Source organism: Quercus robur, chromosome 1 (genome assembly GCF_932294415.1).
Source record: "Quercus robur chromosome 1, dhQueRobu3.1, whole genome shotgun sequence".
NCBI lineage: Eukaryota > Viridiplantae > Streptophyta > Magnoliopsida > Fagales > Fagaceae > Quercus > Quercus robur.
The window spans coordinates 40,821,563-40,845,050 of NC_065534.1; the positions used below are offsets into that span (position 1 = coordinate 40,821,563).

The 23,488-nt window shown below is 33.8% G+C and overlaps 1 protein-coding gene across 1 annotated transcript; it reads right to left on the bottom strand.

The window, feature by feature from the left end:
* Window positions 1-18,940: 18,940 nt before the first annotated feature.
* LOC126689909 (zinc finger protein JAGGED-like) lies at window positions 18,941-21,908 on the bottom strand. Its single transcript, XM_050385071.1, has 5 exons — window positions 21,602-21,908; window positions 21,400-21,491; window positions 20,797-20,928; window positions 20,440-20,524; window positions 18,941-20,015 (listed from the first exon to the last, which is right to left on the bottom strand). Coding segments are annotated over exons 1-5 (840 nt in total). The 5' UTR covers window positions 21,604-21,908; the 3' UTR covers window positions 18,941-19,486.
* Window positions 21,909-23,488: the final 1,580 nt, after the last annotated feature.

Below are 23,488 nucleotides of genomic sequence, written 5' to 3' on the forward strand. Positions count from 1 at the left end.
AATAGTTCACCCAGTGATAAGGGTGATGTTGAGATTGATCCACAGTAGCAACAAGAAGAGCCTTATTCAATTGCTAAAGGTAGAGAGAAGCGAGTTCACCAAGCATCACAAAGATATGGCTTTGAAGACATGGTTAGTTTTTCTTTCGTAACCAGCGGTGGAGATCCACTCACTTTCAAGGAGGCTACACATAGGAGAGACAATGATAAATTGCCCATGGTTAGTGAAATTACCCAAGGGAAAGAAGGCTATTGGTTGCAAGTGGATATTCCACAAGAAAGAAGTATTGTCAGAAAAGGAAGGTGAAAAATTCAAGGCATGGTTAATGGCTAAGGATTACTCATAGAGAGAAGTAATTGATTATAATGAGATTTTTTTCACCAGTTGTGAAGCACACCTCAATTCGAGTAATCCTAGGATTTGTGACAATGCATGATATGGAGTTAGAGCAGTTAGATGTGAAGACCGCATTCCTCCATGGAGATTCAAAAGAAGAGATTTACATGCTACAGCTCGAAGGCTTCAAAGAACCTGGCAATGAAGATTGTGTTTGTCTGTTGAAGAGATCATTATATGGCTTGAAGTAGTCTCCCAGGTAGAGGTACAAACGGTTTGATTCATTCATGGTCACACATGGATACATGCGCTGTGAGTATGATTGTTGTATTTATTTTAGAGTACTTGCTGATGGCTCCTATATATTTCTTGCTCTATATATTGATGATATCTTAGTAGCAGTAAAGAGTAAGCAAGAAATTGTGAAGCTGAAGTCTCTATTAAGTAGTGAATTTGACATGAAGGATCTTGGAGCTGCCAAGAAGATCCTTGATAGAAATTTACCAAGATAGAGGGGCTGGTAAATTATGGTTATCTCAAAAGTGATATCTTAAGAAGGCATTAGAGAGGTTTAGTATGCTTGATGCAAAACCTATTAGTACACCACTTTCTGCCCATTTTAAATTGTCCTCACAGTTGTGTCCAAGTTTAGATGAGGAGTCAGAGTATATGTCTAGAGTTCCATATGCGAATGCAGTTGGGTGTCTCATGTATTTGATGGTGTGCACTAGGCCTAATATTTCTCATGCAGTCAGTGTGGCCAGTAGGCATATGGCAAATCTAGGCAAAGAGCATTGGAATGCAGTAAAATGGATCTTTAGATATCTTACTGGCACTCGTGATTTCGGTTTCCTATTTGATCAGAGAGCTAGTACAGAAGCTGTGGGTTATGTGGATTCCGACTATGCAAAGGACCTTGATTCTAGAAAGTCCATGATAGGCTATGTGTTTAGGTTTGCTGGTGGCCCAATTTGCTAGAAGTCTACACTACAAGATGTAATTGCTTTATCCAATACAAAAGCATGATATATGGCGATGAAAGAGGCAAGAAAAGAAGCCGCTTGGCTTAGTGGACTAGTTAATGAGCTTGGTTTCAAGCAAGATAGCATGGTGCTACAATGTGATAGTCAGAGTGCCATTCATTTGGCGAAGAATCAGGTATATCATGCAAGAACAAAGCTTATTGCTATGCGGTATCATAAGATCAGAGAATGGGTTTCATCTGATGATATTTCTTTGTCGAAGATTCTCATTACTGAGATTGCCTCTAATATGTTAACAATGTCAGTTCCAATAGACAAGTTCAAGCACTACTTAGACTTGATTGGTGTTTGTAGATTTTGAATCCTTAAGGGCTAAGGTGGAGGCGATGGAGGAGTTTGCTTGTGTAGCTTGATCAATTCAAGTCAAGGTGGAGATTTGTTGACGTGGACCAGTGTGGCTTGTATTGCCAAGCCCAAGTTGGTCACCTTATTTGACGGAATCCAAATTGTAAAAGGAATGCTCCTTTGCCAACTTGGTTCATAACACACACACACACACACACACACACACACACACACATAAATATGCTTTTATGATATGTGGCAATTAGAAGAGTATGAAAGATAGAATTCCTAATAACCTAGTAGTGTAGCTGCATCAAAGAAAATAGAAAAGAGAGGCAGCCACTTCTATTCTTATTGTTTTCTTTTGTGAGAGTGCTAGAGTGTAATTGAGATGGCAATTAGAAGAGTAAGAAAGATAGAATTCCTAATAACCTAGTAGTACAGCTACATCAAAGAAAATAGAAAAGAGAGGCAGCCACTTCTATTCTTATTGTTTTCTTTTGTGGGAGTGCTAGAGTGTAATTGAGATTTGGGTTTCTTGAGAGTGTTCTTGTGTACTATTGTATCTCCCTATTTTTATAGTGAAATTTCTCCATTGTCATCGTGGAGGTTGACAGTTTGTTGAACCATGTAAATTCTTGTGTTTTTTGTGTGTACTTGTTATTTAATTTCCGCTTATTTACTGTTATTGATTGGAGTCCTAGGGTGCTATCTGCACAACACAACATAAAGGCAACACTTTTTTGGCATTGGTGGAAGTATCATTTTAATCATTACATTTTAGGGTTAGTGTCAATTTGATTTCTATATTCTGGTAATAATTAGTTTAATTCATATTAGTTTCTACTTGCGATCAATTTTCGTAGTGAGTTGATTGTACAAATTAACTATTACCAAAATATAAAAACCAAAATTAATCATGATCCCAAAATATTATTGATCAAAATTAATATTTTGGCCTTTGGCATTTATCAAGCCATAAATCAATGGTCACCGACTCACCAGTACAAAGCGCACTAAGAGCACTAGCATTGAAAAATGCTAAAGGCATATTTAAGGCATTTTTGACATTTTAGAGGATAAAACCACTTGCATCAAACAATGCTAAACCACACTATTGCAAAAAATTTTGCAATAGTGCTACAGTACAATTCTAAACTTAGAATTGTACTGTAGCACAATGTTAAAAATATATATATATATATATTTTATTCCGTCCGTTTTTTCCTCACAACCCAAAAGTCTTTTCTCTCTCTTCCTTCTCTTCTCTCTTCTCCATCTCTGCTCTTTACTCTCTACGGACCCAAACGCAACATCTGCTCTCATTTCCTTCTCTCTTAATTCCTTCTCTGTTGGGTCCGGTGTTTGGGTTGTGGGTCCGGTGTTTGGGTCGTGGTTGGGTTGTGGGTCCGGTGTTTGGCTCGTGGGTGACGGCGTGTGTGTGGTGGGTGTTGTTGATCGTCGAGCTGGGTTTGGTGGGTGGATCGGTTGGGTTGATCGGTGGGTGGATCGATTTGAAATGGTAGATTTGTTGATGGGTGGGTGGATCATTGGTAGCTCCGGTGATGATATTTTTTGAATGGGTTTGCTCCGGTGGGTTTCAAATCGGCGGAGCTACCAATGATCACCGGTGGGTTTGTTCATCTCTCATCTTCGATCGGCGAGCTGGGTTTGGTGGGTGGATCGGTTGGGTTGATCGGTGGGTGGATCGGTTTGAAACGGTAGATTTGTTGATCGGTGGGTGGATCATTGGTAGCTCCGGTGATGATATTTTTTGAATGGGTTTGCTCCGGTGCAGTGGCGGCGCCACTCAGAGTGTAGGGTGTTCCCAGGAACACCCTGACTTAAAAAAAAAAAAAAAAAAATTATATATAATAATTTAAATTTTTTTATTTGTTTACCCTTAAAGAAAAAATAGGAACACCCTCAAGTCCTATCAGGAACACCCTTAAAATTTTTATGCCAAACAAATTTTGAATTAAAATCTAAAAAAGAAAAAATTGTAACAGAGAATCTGAAAAAAAAAAAAAGATTGAAAAAATATTCTGTGTTTCCTCACTCTTACGTCGGTTTTTCATCCTCTTCTTCGTATTTGTCTCTGCTACGCATTTCTTCTTATTTTTCTTTGTTTCACCGGCCTCTGTTTCTACAGTCCCTTCATCTTCTTCATTTATTTCTCAACGTGTCTGTCTCTCCCTTTAGTTTTGGTACACTCACTTGAAAGTGGAAAAGTAGTCAGTCAAGAACCAAGTGACAAGACTTCAAAGCAAAACGTGTGGAGGTGAAAAAAAGATTGAAAAAAAATAAATAAATAAACTTATAATGAAAGACTAATGGGCTACAACTGTAAGCAAGATGTGTGGAGGTGAAAAAAGAATGAGTAAAAAAAAATATTAATATTTGTTTTAGTAACTTATTATAATTTTTAAAATAAAATTTTAAAAAATGTTAGCTATGGCTCAACTATTGTAAAATGCATTCTTCATTGCTGCTAATACTTTAACTCCACCAAAAAATATAAAAAGTTGCCAAAGTGATATATTGAGTTATTAGAAAGGACAAAGTTTAGCTACAAAATTGATTGTAGCTTAAGGCTACAAACTCACTCAATAAAATAAATACTACAACATATTTTGAAAATCTAACCGTTGAATTGCATGTTCTTTACGCCCTTAATACACATGTTAAATTTTGTGTCAATCGGATATCATTTACTATATGATCTATAAATTTATATTTTATGCATAATTTTAAATTACAAAAACTTGCAATTTAAAAAATTTATTGATGACATAGCTATTAATCTTTAATTTTCTTGAAATTTTGCAAGTATGGAGAATATAAGAAGAAGATGTAATCCAATGGTGGATTTGTCAAAATTCACATCCAATAAAAAGATATTAAGTAAGTTTGTAGCCTAAGGCTACAACCAATTTTGTAGCTAAACTTTGTCCTATTAGAAATATAACTTTGTATATTGTATAAAATAGTAAAAAATAGCGGTAAACCCAAAACGGTTCACCGGTATTGACCAATAATTAATAATTTAATTAACTAATACATTATAAAAGACAAACAAATTAAATTATATTAGGCTAAACAATAATTAATAATTTAATAATTAATGAAACAACGATACAACAAATTATAGTTTATAAAAGACAAACAAATTTATGAAACAACTAAACAATAATAATTAATAATTTTATTAATATTTCAAATGAACTTATAGTTTATTGTACATGTACCTTTGTTCATTTCTTTTCTTTTCATTTTTTTCTTTTTGAGGTTTTTTGTTGTACAGAATACAAATTTGTTTTGGTTTTAAGAATTTTTTTTTAAGGCCAAATCTTGAATTTCGGTCGGTATTTACCAAAACACCCGAAATAGACTGAAATAACTCGAAATTTTTTCAAAGTGGAATAGGAACACCCTAGACAAAAATCCTGGAGTCGCCACTGCTCCGGTGGGTTTCAAATCGGCGGTGTGATTTCTGATCGGTGGCTTGGGTGGTGGGTGTGGTGGCCGTTGTTGGCTCTGGTTTGATGGTTTGTGTGTGTGGCTGTGTGTGGCTCTGTTGATGGGTCTGTGTGTGTGTGGTTCTGTGAGATGAACCGATGCTAGAGGTTGAGGGAAAAAAAAAAAAAAAACAGTTGGAAAGCCTAGAAAAGTGGAACTGAAAAGAAATATTGGTTAAAAAGAAATAATAAAAAAAGATTAAAGAATAATATTTTAATAAGAATAGAGTTTTAGAATGTGGGAGGTATTGTAAAATGGGATGGTATAAGTAATAAAGTAGTTTTTTGAGATTGTATAATATTATAGCATAGCATTTTTCAATGCTAGTGCTCTAATATATAATACTACATTTTAGTACAAAAAGGAGAAGTCCTTGTTTCTTTTTCATCAAAGACTGAAATTAGCATCTTTCTCACAAAAAAAAAAAAAAAAAAAAAAAAAAAAACTGAAATTAGTAAAATAATTGAGAAGTATAATTAAGACACAATGACTGAGGAAGGGTGTATGTGGCAGAAAAATTACTGTCAAAGCTGCAAATAGACATGTTAACTTATGAAAGAAGGTTTTTCTTCTAAAAAAAAAAAAAAAAACTTATGAAAAAAGGAAAATGTGTATTTTTCTTTTTCTTTTTGCTTTTGGGTCTGCGAAAATATTTAAAATATACAGTAAAAGATTATAATAATTATAAAGCCAGGCAACAGCTTTAAACATTCCCTCATTCGTGATTGCACATATAAGCCGAACCTCTTTCCCGTCTACTTTCCTCAGGCTATTCTATTGCTTTTGCACTCTGTCTCTGTCTCTGTCTCTTTCTCTCTCTCTGATTTCAGTATTGACAGTTAGATGCAACTTTTTTAGTGTAGTTCTGACCCTATATATCACAAAGATCCATACCCTTAATGCCCCTCTCTCTCTCTCTCTCTCTCTCTCTCTCTCTCTCTCATATCTCTGTGTGTGTATAGTGCAATCTTCATCAACATACAGTCTCGTACCTTTCTTGAATATGTCTCGGGATCGCACCGGAGAGAGAGAGAGAGAAAGAGTACCACACTCACTAAACAGTTGTTCCTTCTATGGTTCTCTTTCTCGTGAAACACTAGAAGTGGTTTAGTAATGATTTATGGAATATAAAAAAGTAGTTCACATATACATATATTGAAAGTTGAAACTTTAGTCATAAACTACACATATTGAACTCAAACTAATGAATTGATCTTGGCAGTTCATTGTGCATTCTTTGTGAAAAAGGAAAGGGAAAAGAAAAGCACGCGCACGCAAAAAAGGATAGATCCTGCTTTGTGTACTTTGTTACTGGGCTTTAAGCACGTTTTTTTTAGTCCTCCAATTTGACAATTTATGCTTCAAACTTGTTAAAAGCAGTTGATCTACTGGAATAGATAGAACTTTTTGATGAACAAAGGATCTTTGCTCTGAGTTTATGTCACACAAATATATACCTGGATCCATATTTTTTGCTGTATGGTAACATAAATCACTTTAAAACAATAACAAATCACTATGAGCTTCAAGAAAAACTTGTAGATCATCTTTACCAAAAACTAATTTAATTTAAGGATTACAAGTTTATGTAGCTATTTATCTTTTAATTAATTCGTTATTCTTTATAATATGATAGGATAATTGCAAACTCATGGGTCCAGTAGCTAGGTTTCAGCTGGGCAACCAAATCAGGTTAGGCAAAAGCAGTATGGGCCCGAGATATATGTAGCTCAATTAGTTGACATACTACTGATACTGAATTGCAATCAAGTTGACATGTGTTCAGACCCCTAAAAAAAGATGAAGTGGTGGACATGTTGCAGTCCAGCTTAACCTATGTGCCAATAGTCTATATTGGTTAGGTCTAGGGTTAGGGTTGCTTTCATTGCCAGATCTCATGAACATTCTGTCTCTTCCGTAGCTCCTAGTGTCCCAATCCAGCACCCTTCAATCACTTCAATTTTTTGCTTTCTGAAGCAACTGAAGACTACTAATCTGTTTCAGTCAGCTAGCATACATGTCAAACATTTGGCCAAATATTGGGTTTGTCTAGCTCCTAGGCAGCTAGCATTAGAATGTCAAAAGCACCCGTAGGGTTTTGTTAGCTAGCTTCAGAAATCAGAACCCAAAAGTTTGAATATATATAATATAAAACATATATTAAAATTGGATTCGAGTTTATCTTTTCTTAGTTCGTCGATCTGGTTCGCGGTTTGCGGTTGGCTTCTTCTCATCAACACTAGAGAAATAAACTATTAGAGAAGGAAAAAGTGCATAACAAAATAGATGACAGAGCTGGTAATAAAAAGGGAAAAAATTGAACATAAATAAGAAATAGTGGAAACGATATCGAAAAGTGCGAAATTGAAGTAATAACAACCAAGAACAGATTCTTCATTACTAATTTTTTAATATTTAGTTTGTCATGGTTTATAAAGTACGAGATTTAAAATTAAAATATATATATATATATATATAAATCAAGATTTAATTTGTCTCAAGCGGAACTTTGGGGGAAGGGGGGTTCCTTAATTTAAATATTCCCAAAACATAGTTTAATACAGTTTGGCAACGCTATTCGCAGAATGCATTCTAAACAAATACATTTTTTGAAACATAGTACATAATACATTTTTTTTTTTTTTAAGAAATTGAAAATTTTTTAATACATTTTCTTTTAAGAAATTGAACTTTTTTTTAATGCATTTTTTGTCAATAGTAATGAAATATTGTAGGGAGTATGACCAATGTTTTATAAATTCTCTAATGAATAAAAAATAACTAATAAAATTGACATGCATTTAAATTCACATCTCTGTAACATAAAATCCAAGCATAAAAATGTAAGATATAGTGCATAAAAAATTATATTAACAATTTTACTTCATAAATATAGTAAATCAATGACAAGGGAAAAGTATACGAGAGCAAGATGAAGTTTTTTTTTTTTTTACCAATTTATTCTAAAACTAAATCGGTTTGTCTCCATCTTTCTAACTATCAAAAAAAAAAAAAAAAAAAAAAAAACTATCATCAAATGCATAGGGCCGTGATCAAGAAATGATTATTAATTTTGATCTGAAGCTTATAACGTACAGTTCTTCTTATCTGCATGAGCTTTTTGTTGGACAAGATTAATAGATGGACTTGATTTTAGTTTTATCTTGGATTAATGTTGGTTTTTTACTATGCAGATTTGGACCATGATGGTGTATCAATATTCCAAATCAAACTCAACAAAATTTCAATGATTAGTGATTACACATAAAAATAAATTTAAAAAAAGAAAAGAAAAAAGAAGCAAACAAAAACACAAACACAACAGAGAAATAGTAAACCCATATTTGCCAAAGCAAAATTCATCCAAAAAAAAATTACTAATAAAGAAAATGACAAAGAATAGAGATCAACACAGCAAGAGAGCTAGAAATACAGAGCCAGCAATACCCCCCCCCCCCCCCCCCAAACAAAAACACACACAAAAACATAGAGTCAAACATAGAGTTTCGTCCTGCACCCCCACACACATGCACCCTGTAAGGTTGAATTTATTCAACCATCTAATTGGCTTTATTCCGTGCCAAATTTGCTTGTATTTTAGCATTTAGTAACCCTGTATTTAGGTGGGCTTGTTGTAAGGGTAGTGAGTGAGATAGAGTGAAATTTGCTCAAGAGTGTGCAAGAAAACAGAGACTCGCGGCTTGGTCTCGCGGGTGACTTGCGGCTGCAAGCCGCCAGACGCAGCACATGTGCCAAGCATGCCAAAAGGTGAATAGTCATGCTAGCTGGAGCACTACAGGACAAAACAGGACAACTGGCCATACGGTTATCTTGCGACTGGATCTCGCGACTAAGTCAAGTCGCGAGGACAAGCCGCAAGCCAGCCCTGTTTTGAAAAACCTGACGTTTCACATTCCTCTCTCACCCTAGTATATATACCCCTTATACCCACAAAAGAAAGAGAGCTTCCAGAGAGAATTTTGAGAGAGAAACCCTAGAGTAAAACAAGATTGATTCATCTACAATCTTTACATAAAGTGCCTCTTCAAATTCCTCAACTTTCTTCCTCTCCATTGTCAAACCCTTGAGAGGCTTTTTACCAAAACCTTGTTCTCACCATATCCATTACTGTGAGAGGGTTGTTTGGTGTTCTAGGAAGCAATTAGGAAGGAACCAATCTTCATTGGTTGATGCTATGGTCTAGTAGCGGAATCCGGGAAGCTAGAAAAGAAAAAAGTTCGGCGCAACCTCGTTAGAGCAAGAAGTTTGGAGGGCTTAGGTGCACTGGGTAGATTAGGCTTGGAGGGTCTATTGCTGTCCATGTATCCCAACTACATTTTCTAGTGGATTGTTTACCGCTTGGAGGGCGGCGGAAAGGTTTTACGCCGAGGGCTTCGGTTTCCTCTTCGATAACACATCACGTGTTGTCTTTGTGTTTTCATCTTCCTTCCCTTTTATCTTTGCCTTTTATTATCTACTGTGGGTTGTGATTTTAATTTGGCTTAGATAGTTTTTCCAATTCCATATTATAACTTATGTTAATTTTCCGCACACTAGTTGTTTGACATAATGCTTGAATTGGTTAAGTTGTAATTTGGGGGTCTAAACGTTCAAGGGTATTTATATACATATTTGAACTTTCACACCCACAACCCCTCTCCTTTCCCAGACACAGATAGTGTTAGAATATTTATATGTGAGTAGTGTGGTTATGTAATAAGCCCTTTGTTGGATCATAATGACAAGAGTGATTTGTGAGTAGTCCTAGTAAGTCTTACGTAGGATCATAATGAGAAGAGTGAGTGATTAATATAAATTAGCTGCGAACTCACGCGTTGTGCATGATAATTATTTTTATGATAGTTTTATTATAAAAAAAAATTACAATTTAAACTAATCTAATAATGAGTAATGTATTTCGTAATAATATTTTTATTTATTATAGGAACAATCATAAATGTAATATAGGAACAATCCAAAACACCAAAAAAACGTAAACTAAAAAAAATTAATAAAACTTAACAATGATTAATTGAACCAATATTAGGATAAAATTTTGTTTTTGATAATCTATTAAGGTTTTTTTTTTTTTTTTTTGTAGAAATTATAATTTCGGCCGCCCAAAACATATTATCAAATAAACAATTATTAGCAAAATCTAAGAATTAAATTTCTATATATGCATTGTTATAAAAAAAAATAATAATAATAAAATTAAAATTGGTCACCTATCCGATTATTTTCATTTGGTTAACCTTTGCTTTTCTTTAAATAAATGGTATTATAGAATACTTCTAATACAACTATTAAGGGTACTTTGTCCACCACAAAGGATTAGAAAATAAACAAAAATTAGTAAAGTCTCATAGTTTAACATCTAAATTGAACACTATAAAAAATCATGCTATGTAATAGAATAATATTATATTTTTATATGCTATATTTAATTATTTAGAACGCAATAGGATAACATTTAACAATCAAAGAGAAAAAAAAAAAAAAAAAAAAAAAAAAAAAAAAAAAAAAAAAACAACAACAACAACAACAATTTAAAAAACAAAACTAAATTGCATTAACCCAAAATAAAGTTTTAAAGAATATAAAAAATTATCAACCTAAAGTAGAGATGTAAGAAAAATAAAAAAAAAAATCCACCAAAAAATTGAGAGAGAGAGAGAGAGGGGGAACCTTTTTTTTGTGAGGGAAAACTATGTATAGAATAAAAGAGATAGTGACAAATTTATAGTAAGAGGGTGTGAATAAGAAGAGATAAAAATAAAGGAAGAAGGGAAAGAGAAAGAATGATATTAATGTAGAGGGTAGTGGGGAGATGAAAAGGTTCACACAAAACCTTAAAACTGAACTAAAAAGATTTTGGGTTGGACTTGATAGTGGAACTAAATAAATAAGAGGTGAGCTGGATTAATTATACAGATTTATTATAGAATAATAGTGGAAGTAAATAACTAAGTAGTGAGCTGGATTTATTATAGGGTGAAAGTAAATAAATAAATAATGAGCTACATTTATAGTACTGAAAATTGTAAAAACCATTTTATAATTGTAGGACAAATTATATTTTAAAAAAGAATGACGTGGCAGCTGATGTGGTGCAACATGAAAGCAACAGCATTAAACGCTACGTTTCAGCTTTTAGTAATATATATGTAGATTTAACATAATTGAACTCAAATATATTAGCTCAAGCTTGTGGCTCAACATGTGTCTATATACGTTATATTAACTCATTAATTGAAGTCTCTCTAAGGTGTTGAATTCCCAAACAAGTGGTATAAGAGCCTAAAGTGTTATCTCCCTAACAAGTGCTATTAGAATTGATGGATTGATGGGCAAGTGTTCGTAAGTAGGTCCGACCAAGTAAAAAAGGAAGACTCTCATGTAAGCTCCACACATGGTTTAGTAAAAGGTTCTACAAGTAGTATGTCTAGGCGATTGTGTATGTTGACTCTCATATTCACTCCACCCATGCTTATAAGTAAAGGACAATCTATGGAGAGTAACTAAAGTGTAAGCACAAGTGACGTGGAGAGAGAGAGAGAGAGAGAGATTCCTCACATTTTAGGAATTTTCATTTTGCCTTTAGAAAAATTGAAAAGCAAAAACATATTCTTTCAAAAATGTATTTAACGAAGAGAAATACATTTTTCTTAGAGAATCAAAACACAAGCCTAAACTGTTCTATAACTTTCATAATCCTTATGGTTTATTCTTTCTTTGACTTTTTATTCTTATTTTTCTCTCAAGATAAGGTATTAACGAAGATTTCATAATGTGACCATATTTAAGGATAAGATAATGAAGATAAATTTGAGATATCCTGGACAAACACAATAAAGACCTATCTAAATGAATAACATAAGAGCATTCATGTTGAAGATACTAAAATAGCCAAAATGCTATTTTAGCACTTCAAACACCAAAAAAACTGCTCAATTTGAGATGAAATATCTAAAAAATTTTGACAACTAGCTAGTAGTAGATCATTGTAGCTAGTTGCTACTAATTTTAAATTGATTTTTTCTTTTCCAATTATCTCTCTCTCTCTCTTCTCTCCCCTCTCGCGTCACTCTCATTTCTCTCTTCTCTTAGTTCTTGTCTCAGTCTCTCTCTTCTCCTCTCCTCTCCTCTTCTCTCACATGATAGGTCATCAATCTTTGCTGGGTTTGACAGAGTTGTAGTTGTGGGTCTTAAATGTAATCGGCTTTGCATGTTTGCGGTGGTTGTTGAGGTGGGTTTGTTATTGGTTTGTGATGGTTGTTGTTTACGGCATCCAGTGTGATGTTTGTGGTCATGGTTGCGGTGGTTATTGAGGTGGGTTTGGTGGTGGTGGGTGGTGATGTAGCAGTGGGTTTGTTGGATTTGATGATGTGGGTGTTGGGTTTACTTTGTGTTTTTCCATTCTTTTGATTCCTTTAATGCAGTGGTGCTGGGTTTGACACAACTGTGCTAGGTTTGGTGATGCTGGTTGTGACAATTGTTGTTGTGAGATTTCTATTTTATTCTTTTATTTTAATGGGTCATGGTTGTGGCAGTTGTTGTTGTGATAGATTGCTATTTATTCTTTTATTTTGATGAGTTGTGGTTGTGAGTCTTGTGACAATGGGATGTTATGGCTAGTGGTGGCAATGGCTGGTTGCAACAATGTGTGTTGGTCGATTTTAATAGGTCGTGGTGGATTTTAATGGGTTTTGTGGTAGGTTGTTGATGATGGTGATTGTGACGATAGTGGTGGTTGTGACCATGACTAATTGCTATGGATTTTTGTGGTGGTTGTTTTATATTATTGTAATGGATTGTCTAATTTATGAGATGTATGTTAAAATAGGAGATGGGATGTAGGGTCTATTGTTAAGTGATGTGATAAAATAGAGAAATTAGTTTTTTGAGTTGCTAAAAACTAAAATTTTTTAGCTTCCCAAATCTGAATACTCTAAAAGTAATCTGAAATGAGTGACAAAATTGTTTTTATAAGTATTGAGATAGTATGCTATAATTGATGTATAATAAAAGTGATGTTAAAATTTATATGAATGTATACTATACCAATCCCAACTTATCACAAAAAGTTATTATAATAATTGTGAATTTTTGTATATATCTAGCGTTGCTCAAACTCAAATAGCGATAGGGAGAAAAAAAAGTGTGTCCTGGATAAAAGTTACAAAGAAAGGCATGGTTGTTAGGGATGTGATAATTATATATGTTTGTGTGTATAGATGATCCTAATTAGTTTGGACTTTGGATTAAGCGTAGTTGAGTTCGATTAGATTTTTTTTTTTTTTTTTTTTTTGGGTACCATTTTAATAATAAACCTAACTACATTTACACCAGGTTGTAGTAAGAAATCAATATTATCTACCATGTTAGAAAATTAAAAATTGTTTGCAGTACCAGTTTTTATTTATTTTTATATTTTTTCTTGGGAGTCTTAATTTACAAAATCACCTTTTGGATTTTCACGTGATTCTATTAATTCATCGGAATTTATTTATTTATTTGAATAATTCATTCTTTGGACATTATGTTTAAGTGTCAATTTGGTCTTTGCATGTTATAATGAACATTGTCTTGTAAGATTTTTTTTTTTTGGTTTTGTTTTGTTTTGTTTTGTTTTGTTTTTGGAGAATTGGATTGTCTTAAGAGTTAATTTCTGTAAATGGCATCACTTATTGATTTTTTTTTTCCTTTTCTTTATTTTGTATAATGTGTTACTGATAAAGATATTTCACTTAATTTTTCAATGTATTATGTGAGAATCAATATTATAGGCTGCCATCTTAGGTTCTTTTCTTTTATAATAACTGTTGATGAAGAGAGGCATATGCTATTATTTAAGAATTATGAATGATATGGTTATATCATGTCCATTTGATTTAATTAAGGTCAAAATTTGGCTACAAAATTGGTTGTAGCATAGTGCTAAAACTTCAATCAATATCTTTTTATTGAATGTGAATTTTAATAAATCTACCATCGAATCAATTTTCTTCTTATATCCTCTATACTTGCGAAATTTCTAGAAGATTAAAGATTAATAATTATGCCATCAATCAAGTCTTTCAATGTTAAGTTTTGTAGTCTAAAATTATGTATAAAAAAATAATTGTATGAATAGTAAATAATATCTATTTGATACAAAATTTGATGTGTGTTTTAATAAGATAAAAAACATGTAATCTAATAGCTAGATTTTCAAAATATATAACCATGTTAATTTTTTTAGTGGGGGTTGTAGCCGTAAATTACAATCAATTTTGTAGCCAAATTTTGTCATTTAATTAATTAACCCAGTTAAGATTTAACGAAAAACAATTCATAGAAGCTTCTACTTGTTACAAACTTAAAGTTTTGAAGGAATTATTTAATTAAGATGAGCATGTAAAAATTAAATTGATACTCACAAAATATATATATATATATATATATCTCTCTCTCTCTCTCTCTTTCTCTCTCTCATTCAATTCATCACATATTAGTATAAACACTAATATATTGGAGACACATCTAATAAAGGGTAAGCTAAGGGGTCGGGGTCCATGGCCCTTCTAGAATGGAATAGGTAGGAAGGAAGGAGCACTCATTCCTTCATTTTCCTTTAAAATCTCAAATTTTCATTCCCCTCAAAATTGAACGAATCGGAGGGAATGAATTAGGTTAATGAAATTTTTTCTCTAAAACTCCTAAAATACCCCCTATACATTCATCATTTTATTTAAAATAGGAGTATAATAGTAATTTTGTTATAAATGATTCATTTTCATTCCTTCTAATGTTACTCTCAAATAACGTTACTTACATTCTATTTTCTATCCCCTTATTTTAAAAATCCAAACAAGATAACATAATATTGTTTCATTCATTTCTTTTCCTTTGATTTCCATTACTTAAATACACTCCATTCCTTTATGATTTGCTCATTGCATTGCATTCCATTCCTTTATGAACTTTCAAACAAAGTGTTAAAAATAATTTTTACCTCCCTCAATAAGTGCTTTTTCAGGACATGTGGGGAAAGATCGTAATTCATTGCACACAATTATTGAAAAATCATGCATGTGCTTTTGTAGGACATGTGGGGAAAGATCCTAATTCATTGCACAAAATTATTGTAAAGTCATGTAAAAATCTAATCAATGGATCTCAACACATTGAGAAACTCATAGAAAACATAACTCTAAAAAAATTGCAATGAATAAACTAAGACTTCAAGTTTGAATCAATGTTGTTCGGTGGCTTGCATTTGAAGCTTGGGCTATTAGATATCACAATGAAAGCATCAATTCATCACTTAATCGGAACAATTTTCTTGAACTGATACAATTGTTGTCATGTTACAATGAAAGGTTGTAGATGTTGTAATAAAAAAGGCTTCAACGAATGCCTCATATACTTCATCACACATATCCAAAAGGAGATTATTTAGTCCTTTTTAATAAGGTTAAGAAAGTGTTACATGAGAAAATTAAAGATGCAAAGTTTTGTATTAGTGTCAATAAAATTCGTGATGATTCCAAAAAAAGAGCAAATGAATCTTATTTATAATTTTATTCATGAAAGATTTTTCAATCTTATCCAAGTCAGAGACACTACAACTTTAACTTTCAGAGATGAGATATTTAGCATTCCTTTTCATCATGGCTTAATTATTCAGAATATTTGAAGTAAGGATATGATGACCCAAGCAATGTGAGTGGTGAGTGGAACGGGTTGCAAGCCCTAATTTTTAAATAATATCCATATTCTTATTACATTTATTGATTTGTACATCGCCTACAACTTGCATTAGTTGAAACATCTCGTTAAACATGTGTTGTTCATTAATGTTTCACTATCTTGGCTTTTGTCATTAATATCGGTTGGAAAATTTGGTTTTGCTTCACATACAAAACACACAGCGGAAGCAACAAATATGGATCTATTTCATTCATGAGAGATAACATGTAACCTTGAATTCTAGAACAAAGAATAGAAAGCATACTTTGATGTAGTGAAATTCAAAAATAAGACTTGAGAATACCTCTAGTCAATATCACAATTCCACATGGTGCCCAAGATGAGTAGTCTCTCAATCAGTCTTTATGTACATTGATTCTCAAAAGATGTTCTTCTTCTCATTGTAGAGAAAAACTGTTTTATTTTCTTTTCATCATATGTACATTCTAACAACTTGGTAGTTATTTTATTTAATAACTCTTATTAAATAAAAATTGATTATCTAATTGGGTTAGTCTTTTAAGCCTACCCAATTGGGTTTTAGTTTGTGGCTTGAGATAGGACCAAAGGGAACAAATAAGACTCTAGCTCCAATGGGCCTTGAGCTTATCTGTCAACTCTTGACAAGTCCAAAATTACCATTAATTATATTTAATACCACTATATAAATATAATTGCACTCTAGGCATTATTGTATTATTATCGATCGGTGTATTTATCATTACAATTGATTTTAACAAGATAATTTAAGTTGTATTATTATCGATCGGTGTATTTATCATTACAATTGATTTTCAATTGCAAGAATTGAACAACAAATTTAATGAAGATATGAGAAAGTTACTTGTTTTTAGCTTATTTTGATTCTATTGATGGTTTTAAGATGTTTGATATTGATAACATTTGCAAGATTACGGTGTTATTCTAAAGATTTTAAAGAGCAAGAAAAAGTGCATTTAAGAATTGCACTTCAACATTTTGAGTTTGATGTTCCTCAACACCCAAAGCTAAAGAATCTATCATCACTTTTTGAATTATAACAAGGGTTGGTGAGAGCCAGAAAATTAACAATCTATCCATTTGTTGATAGATTGATTAGACTTATGCTTACTCTTCGTGTATCAACAACTATGGAATGTGCAGTTTCAGCCATAATGCGTGTAAGGTCCGGTTAATGTGTACTCTTAGGACACACATTAAGCTATTTATTTTTGGAAACACTTTCTCGGGAATTGAAAAAGCTGTCAATACTTTTTCAATTCCCGAGATTTTTTTTTTTCCAAAAATTGTTAATTATTGTGTGCCCTTAAAACACACATTACCAAAATCTTTGTTATATTTAGGCTCCATCCATCCAAATTGTACATCTAGTTGAGAGCCGATCCGAATACTATTCTATCAAAAGGTTGATAACAAGTCTTTGACTCTTTGTTAGGATGGAAGGAAAAGCACTGCCGATGTATTATTATAGCAGTACGTACGTCAATTAATATGGTGTACTAATATGAAGTACTAAAAAAACACCTAAGTTAGTTCAAAAAAGAAAAAACTTGACTGCTACATGACATCATTACTAAATTTGATATAAGCTCATTGGCTCTGTCGACTACTACATACCATCATTGCTGAAGTTAAGTACTGTTGTCTTCGTTGGCTCAAATCTTGGTTTGGTTGTGTATTTAATGAATGCATAGACAATGATCTAAAACCTATTAGTTCGGCAACAATTTTTTGCCTCTGTAAAAGAAAAAATTATTAAATGATAATTGAAAGTTGAAGTACAAATCTCATTAATTTGTAAATTTCTTGCTACCACTTCAATGTCAACGCCTTTTGAACAACATTTTCTAAAATACATCTAGTTCATGCCATTGTTATTAAAATAATGAAGTAGAGCATAAATTTTTTTTATAGCGATTAGTCTAGGGGCTAGAGGTGTCCACATTGAGGTCATGTTGGCTTAGGTTTGGGCTGAACCTGCTACTCGACCCTATAACTTTAGGTGTTGAAATTCCAGACCAGTCTTCGTTTGTTGATTTCATTAATATCAACCATCACAAATTTATAAATCCTTCGATCGGATCAATCAAAGTCATCTTAGGCACAATGGGTCATTGTTGCATTGTGACATGGTGGAAACTCACAAGATCTCACCAATTCTAGTGGAGATCTCGACAAATCTGTTAAGATATATATATATACATGCATATATCAAGCGAAATCTCACCAAATTTGTGAATATTGACAACATGATTAAATAAACAATATGAATCATGGCAAGGAGTGGAAGATGAGAACGGCGAATCTTTAGCTGGATCGATCCAATCGGATATCCGACAGTGAAAACTACCAATTGACCCGCCAATCAGGCTATGTGCTCTTGACGCAAACCCGCCACACAGCTCAGATTGAGTGGGTTTTGGTTCAGGTGGCTTTGGGTCAGACAGATTTCTCAGGTCCATGTCTAGATCTATAGAAAGTGAAGTGCAAAGCTATAGTTATCTTATTGCTACATTCACTTCATCTGCCAGGATTGACACAAAGCTAAAAGGAGACATGAAATAAATTAATGCAGTGGATCTCACTTCACTTAATTAATTCATAGTAGCAAAAAGTTTTGTTGGCAAACTACATTCTCTTCTACTTTGACGTATTATTAGTAAAACTGCTTAGGAATTTTGACCAAACGAAGAATATTGCAAAGAAGAAAAAGATATCTTCTAATCAATTTCTTAGTTAAGGATTTTATAAAGGGAACACCAAAATAAGGAGAAGATGGGAAAATTATTATTTTTCCATGATGCAATATTTTGCTTTCAGTTATATGCAGTTATTATTGTTGTGACAAAATTAAAGAAGAATTCAACAGCTCTTACAGACTTTTATTGACAGATTTGATGTTTCTGGTCAGGAAACTTTTGGCAAAAGGTGCCGAATGGAAATGCAAGTTCTCTCTAGGTCATTGCCCCTATTATGCAAGCATCTATGACACAATAACCATAAATGTTTCGAGAAACCAGAAGATCCCAATTTTTGTTTGGGAGAGAGAACCAATCTCCCCCAAACCCTCTATTTTTCTCCTGGTCAAAGATATCGAAGGCACCAAATAAAAATAATAATAATAAATAAAAGTATTAAAAAAAGAGAATTAATTAATTTAAAAAAAAAAAATACTGTTGCCATGCAAAACGAACTCCAAATGCAAAAAGGGGTTGCGAACTTTCAGTTCATATCTAACTTCTTGTCCCACCAGGTCTAGTTCCTCCTTTTTCATCACAGTTGGCTTGTACAAACCAATACAAAACCCCCTTCAATCCCCATACAGCTCCAAGCCAAAGTAGCTGAGCATATACATGAGCTCAAAAGCTGTCTCAATCCCTGTAGAAAATCCAAAAACCTCTCTCCCTTCATGACCCCATCTGTCAGCTTGTTAAGTCTCTCTCTTTCTCTCTGTCTCTCTCTCTCTCTCTCTTCTTTCTTCTTTCTTTCTCTATGTGTTTGTCTTTGTGGTGGGTGGCGTGTCAATGTAGATTAATAGTTCTTCAAACTATCGCTCTAAAAATCTCTCTCTAGAACCCATCTTGAAACCGATTGATCGATGATGGAGGATCCAAACGTTGCTGTGTCCCTGCATAGCCTCGTCCCCAATTCAATCCCTCCTCTTGATTGTGCAGTGACCCATCTCTACCACTACCACCACCACCACTTCCTCCAACCAATTCTGAGCTCCTGCTGCTACCTCCTGGTGCAAAACCTTGTCCAACTGGTGCACCAATGCAAGTGTAACTACTAGAGTCTGGTACATAGTTTAGGTTTGGGTGACTGTACTGTTGGTTACTGCTAAGAACATGACCAACATAGTAATCACTCATTGGATGTTGAGGATAAGGCGCAGGAAAAGACATGGGGCGTGAGGGAGAGCTGTATAAATATGGTTGAGGTGGTTGTGGTGCTTGTGGAGGTGGTGGTGCTGGTGGTGCTGGTAAGTGACTCGATGGAGAACCAGAGAAGAATCTTGGGTATCTGAGAGGGATTGTTGGGTCTCCAATGTTGCCTGCAGCTTGATGATACCCTCCTGGTGTGATTGGTTGGCAGCAGCTATATAACAATGAGAATATCAAATGGGAATTCTTAATTAGTTTACTTGAACAACAAAAAGTAACAACAGTATTAGTAGAGTGATGGATTGCTGTTAATATGGATGAAATAAAGTATGGTATGGCACTTTTATTGCTGAATATATAAATAAAATTAAAATGGGTTTTTCATCTTGTAGTCTAAAACATGAAAATTAACATAAAGCTTTCTAATTGTTTGATCAAATTAATCAAGTGGGTAACTTTTTTTGTAGTTCAAGATAGCAATAGCATATGAGATTATGAGTGATTGATTTGTCTATAGTTTCTACCGAAAGTTAAAAGTTGTCATAAAAGAAGAAAAGAGGAGGAGGAAGAGGTTATGAAGGTGAAAGATGGAGAGGAAAGAGAGCAATGGTGCATTATAATATACTGAAAAAACGTACCCTAGGTGAGAGGCGCCTTGGCCGACTAGGTTATCGGTACTGAAGACCAGCTGACGAGCCCGATTCAGTGTCTCTGTCTCCCTCTCTGATCATCCAAAACACACAAATCAAATCAAATCCAACATCCCTCACACCAAGAATTTCAGCGAAAAACAAAAGCACTACCCAACTTTGTTTTCCCTACAGATTGACATGACCACGCTTCATGACCAAATCATTAACAAGCAGTGACCCATTTGCTAAAATATAATAATAATGATAATAATAATAATAATAATACTTGTTTACTAGGTCTAGGAGCTAGCTGTTAACTTTGCTGAATGAAAAGGAAAGTAGACTCATTAGAAAAGACTTTGCCTTGGCGGTGGCGGTTCATGTGTCCCCCAAGGGCCTGAGATTTGCAGAACTTGAGGGAACAAAACCTACATTCATAGACCTTCCCACACTCGTCTTTTCCATCCTTTCCGCCGCTTTTCTTTTTCCTATAGCCTGCAACAAAAACAACCAATTTAAGCAACTAGGATGAGACCCTTCTTCTTAGCCAGTTAGCCCTAAAAGCCGAACCCTAATCTCCCCAAATCCCTGAATGATACCAAAAAATAATTTTGAACCCAATACTCTTTAGCTCTTTATAATTGACCTTTTTTCCTATTTTGATGTATTTCATTTCAAACTGGAGAAGGAAAAGAAAAAAAGAAGGGAAAGTTAGGATAAAAGGTAATTATGCACCCTTTCATAGCTATACATCCAAGCATTTAAAGTTGTGGAAAAATCTTTCCCTTTCAAAACTTGAAGAAATCATGTGCTTTTTTTTTTCTTTTTTCTTTTTTTCTTTTTTGGTTCTTTTTCCTCTCACTTCCTAATAAAGTTTTGTGTTGATTATGTTGCTAAAAGAAAAATGAGAAAGATATATGTATATATTTTCTCTTTAATTGTAGAATGAAGAAAATAGTTGTATACCAGAGGAGGAGCTGTCGTCAAAGACCTGTTTACCATGATCTCTAGAATCATCAGGCAAGTTGTTGAGGTCTAAGGGGTTTCCCTCAGGTCTCCTGAAAAAGAACAAAGAGTAAAGGTTAAAAAAGAAAGAGAGACATGAGGTAGCTTGAGAAGAAGATAAATTAGAAACAAAAAATGTTAAGGGGATGTGGGGAAGACCTACATGGTACCGACAGAGAAAGACAGATAGAAATAGGAGAGGTAAATAATCTTCCAGATAGGAAGATAAGTAAAGCTTTTAGAAAATTATAAGACTTTCAGTTTGAGACTGCAATATAGAGGCTAGTTGAGTGATGGTGGTAGAAAAAGAGCTTTGAAAGTTCTCTATCAGTTCCTCTGCCAGCCCCCTCTGGACTCAACAACACTCTCTCACTCTCTCTCTATGAAAATTGAAAGAACAAAAGGACAGTGGGTCTCGTGACTTTAAAAAGAGGAAGTGTGGGGGTGGAGAGAGGCTTAGGTATTTGGTAGTGTCATTTGGTTTGGTTGAGAGAAGAGGGAATGAGAGGGACGTTGCCTTAGTTTTGCCTTTACTCAAGGGGGCTAGCTAGGTCTATTGCTCTTACAACTAGTAGTACCATGTCCAATGATATCCTCAAATGCATAAAATAGTTATATGATCGATATTAAGTTTTACCAGAAGAGATATGCATTGCAATCAAATACTCATGTCCTTTTGCACATCTTCTATCATTAAAGTAAACCATTTCCAGTTTCTCAAAAAAAAAAAGAAAAAAAAAAAGTAAACCACTTCCAAAGCCATTTATATAAAAAGGATGGCATTTATTATATGCCTTAAGGACGATCATGACAAGGCTTGCCTTGCAGAAGTAGTTATCACACTTGAGAAGGGTAAAACTATACTATATACTATACTAAAGATTATGGTCCACAACACAAGCATGTAACTTAAGGCCTCCTAGGTAGGGTAATACCCTGTGATTGCCATGTATCATGGAAGTGTTACTATCAAATTCTAATTACTAGGTTTTTTGTGATCTAAGCTAGGATTCATGACTCACTCGATCCCACAAATATGTTTGTTCTATTCTTTGGAACTTCCTGGTTCATTGATCGTAGACATGGTCGTTTTCAATCAATAACAACAGAAGTAATTCCAATTTCATTTCCTTTATATTTTTATTTATCTCTTGTAGCAAGTAATCGAAATGAAAATATATCTCTTAAAAATGGAGATTTTCCATGTAGACTAGTTAGGCTAAGCCCATTTGAGTAGTAAACTGTAGAAAATCTCCAACTGAGCTGACCAAGCATATATAAGCTTAAAGACATGATATAGTAACCTATCAAGTGGAGTATCATAGATTGTGTTCGACTTCGAAGTATCTGAGTTTTACACAAGATGGAGATTGACAAACTTGTGTCATGAACAATCTAAAGATATAGCTAGGCAACCTTTAGTGTTTTGGACATCTTGCAAATACATACGTTTTTTTTTTTTTTTTTCATTTATATTTCCAACGAAGAGCTGGGCCACATGCAACTCTGTTTACATCTTCAAAAAAATAAATAGCGACGCGTTATAATCAGGTGATTCATGGACCACTCTATTTCTAGCTAGGCCTTGAATTGAATGACATTGAATAGGCTTGGAAATACTATCTGCAAAAGGCCAAGCCAAGCAAGCATGCAGACCATGCCCCAAATATCTGTAAATCTTATAAAAGTGTGCGTGATAACTTAAGGTGGTCCACTCCACATTTCAAGTAGTGAACTTCAAATATACAGATTACCAAAAACAAATAACAAAACCCGTACGAGCTTGTAGGAGTGGAAATTAATTGTATACATCATTCTTAGTCAAACATCCACCTTTTCCCATGAGCAACAACATTTAATGGAAGCTCATAAGAGTTTCATAAAAATACTTGCAATCATATGTGTCATGGACAATGTGTTGATGTAAAATTATTGATGAACCAGCTGACACGACATAAATTTGTAAAAACAAAAGTGAGAGAGAGGCGGACCAAAGGAAATGACTCCAAAGACTGGGAAAGGCTCGCGTTCAAGTTGTGGTATGGTACTA

What these genes read in the sequence shown, in the direction of transcription:
- LOC126689909 (XM_050385071.1), bottom strand. An exon ending in TGACGACAGCTCCTCCTCTG is followed by an intron (nt 20,929 to 21,399) that starts GTATACAACTAT and finishes TTTTTGTTGCAG; the next exon opens with GCTATAGGAAAAAGAAAAGC. An exon ending in CATGAACCGCCACCGCCAAG is followed by an intron (nt 20,525 to 20,796) that starts GCAAAGTCTTTT and finishes TTGGATGATCAG; the next exon opens with AGAGGGAGACAGAGACACTG.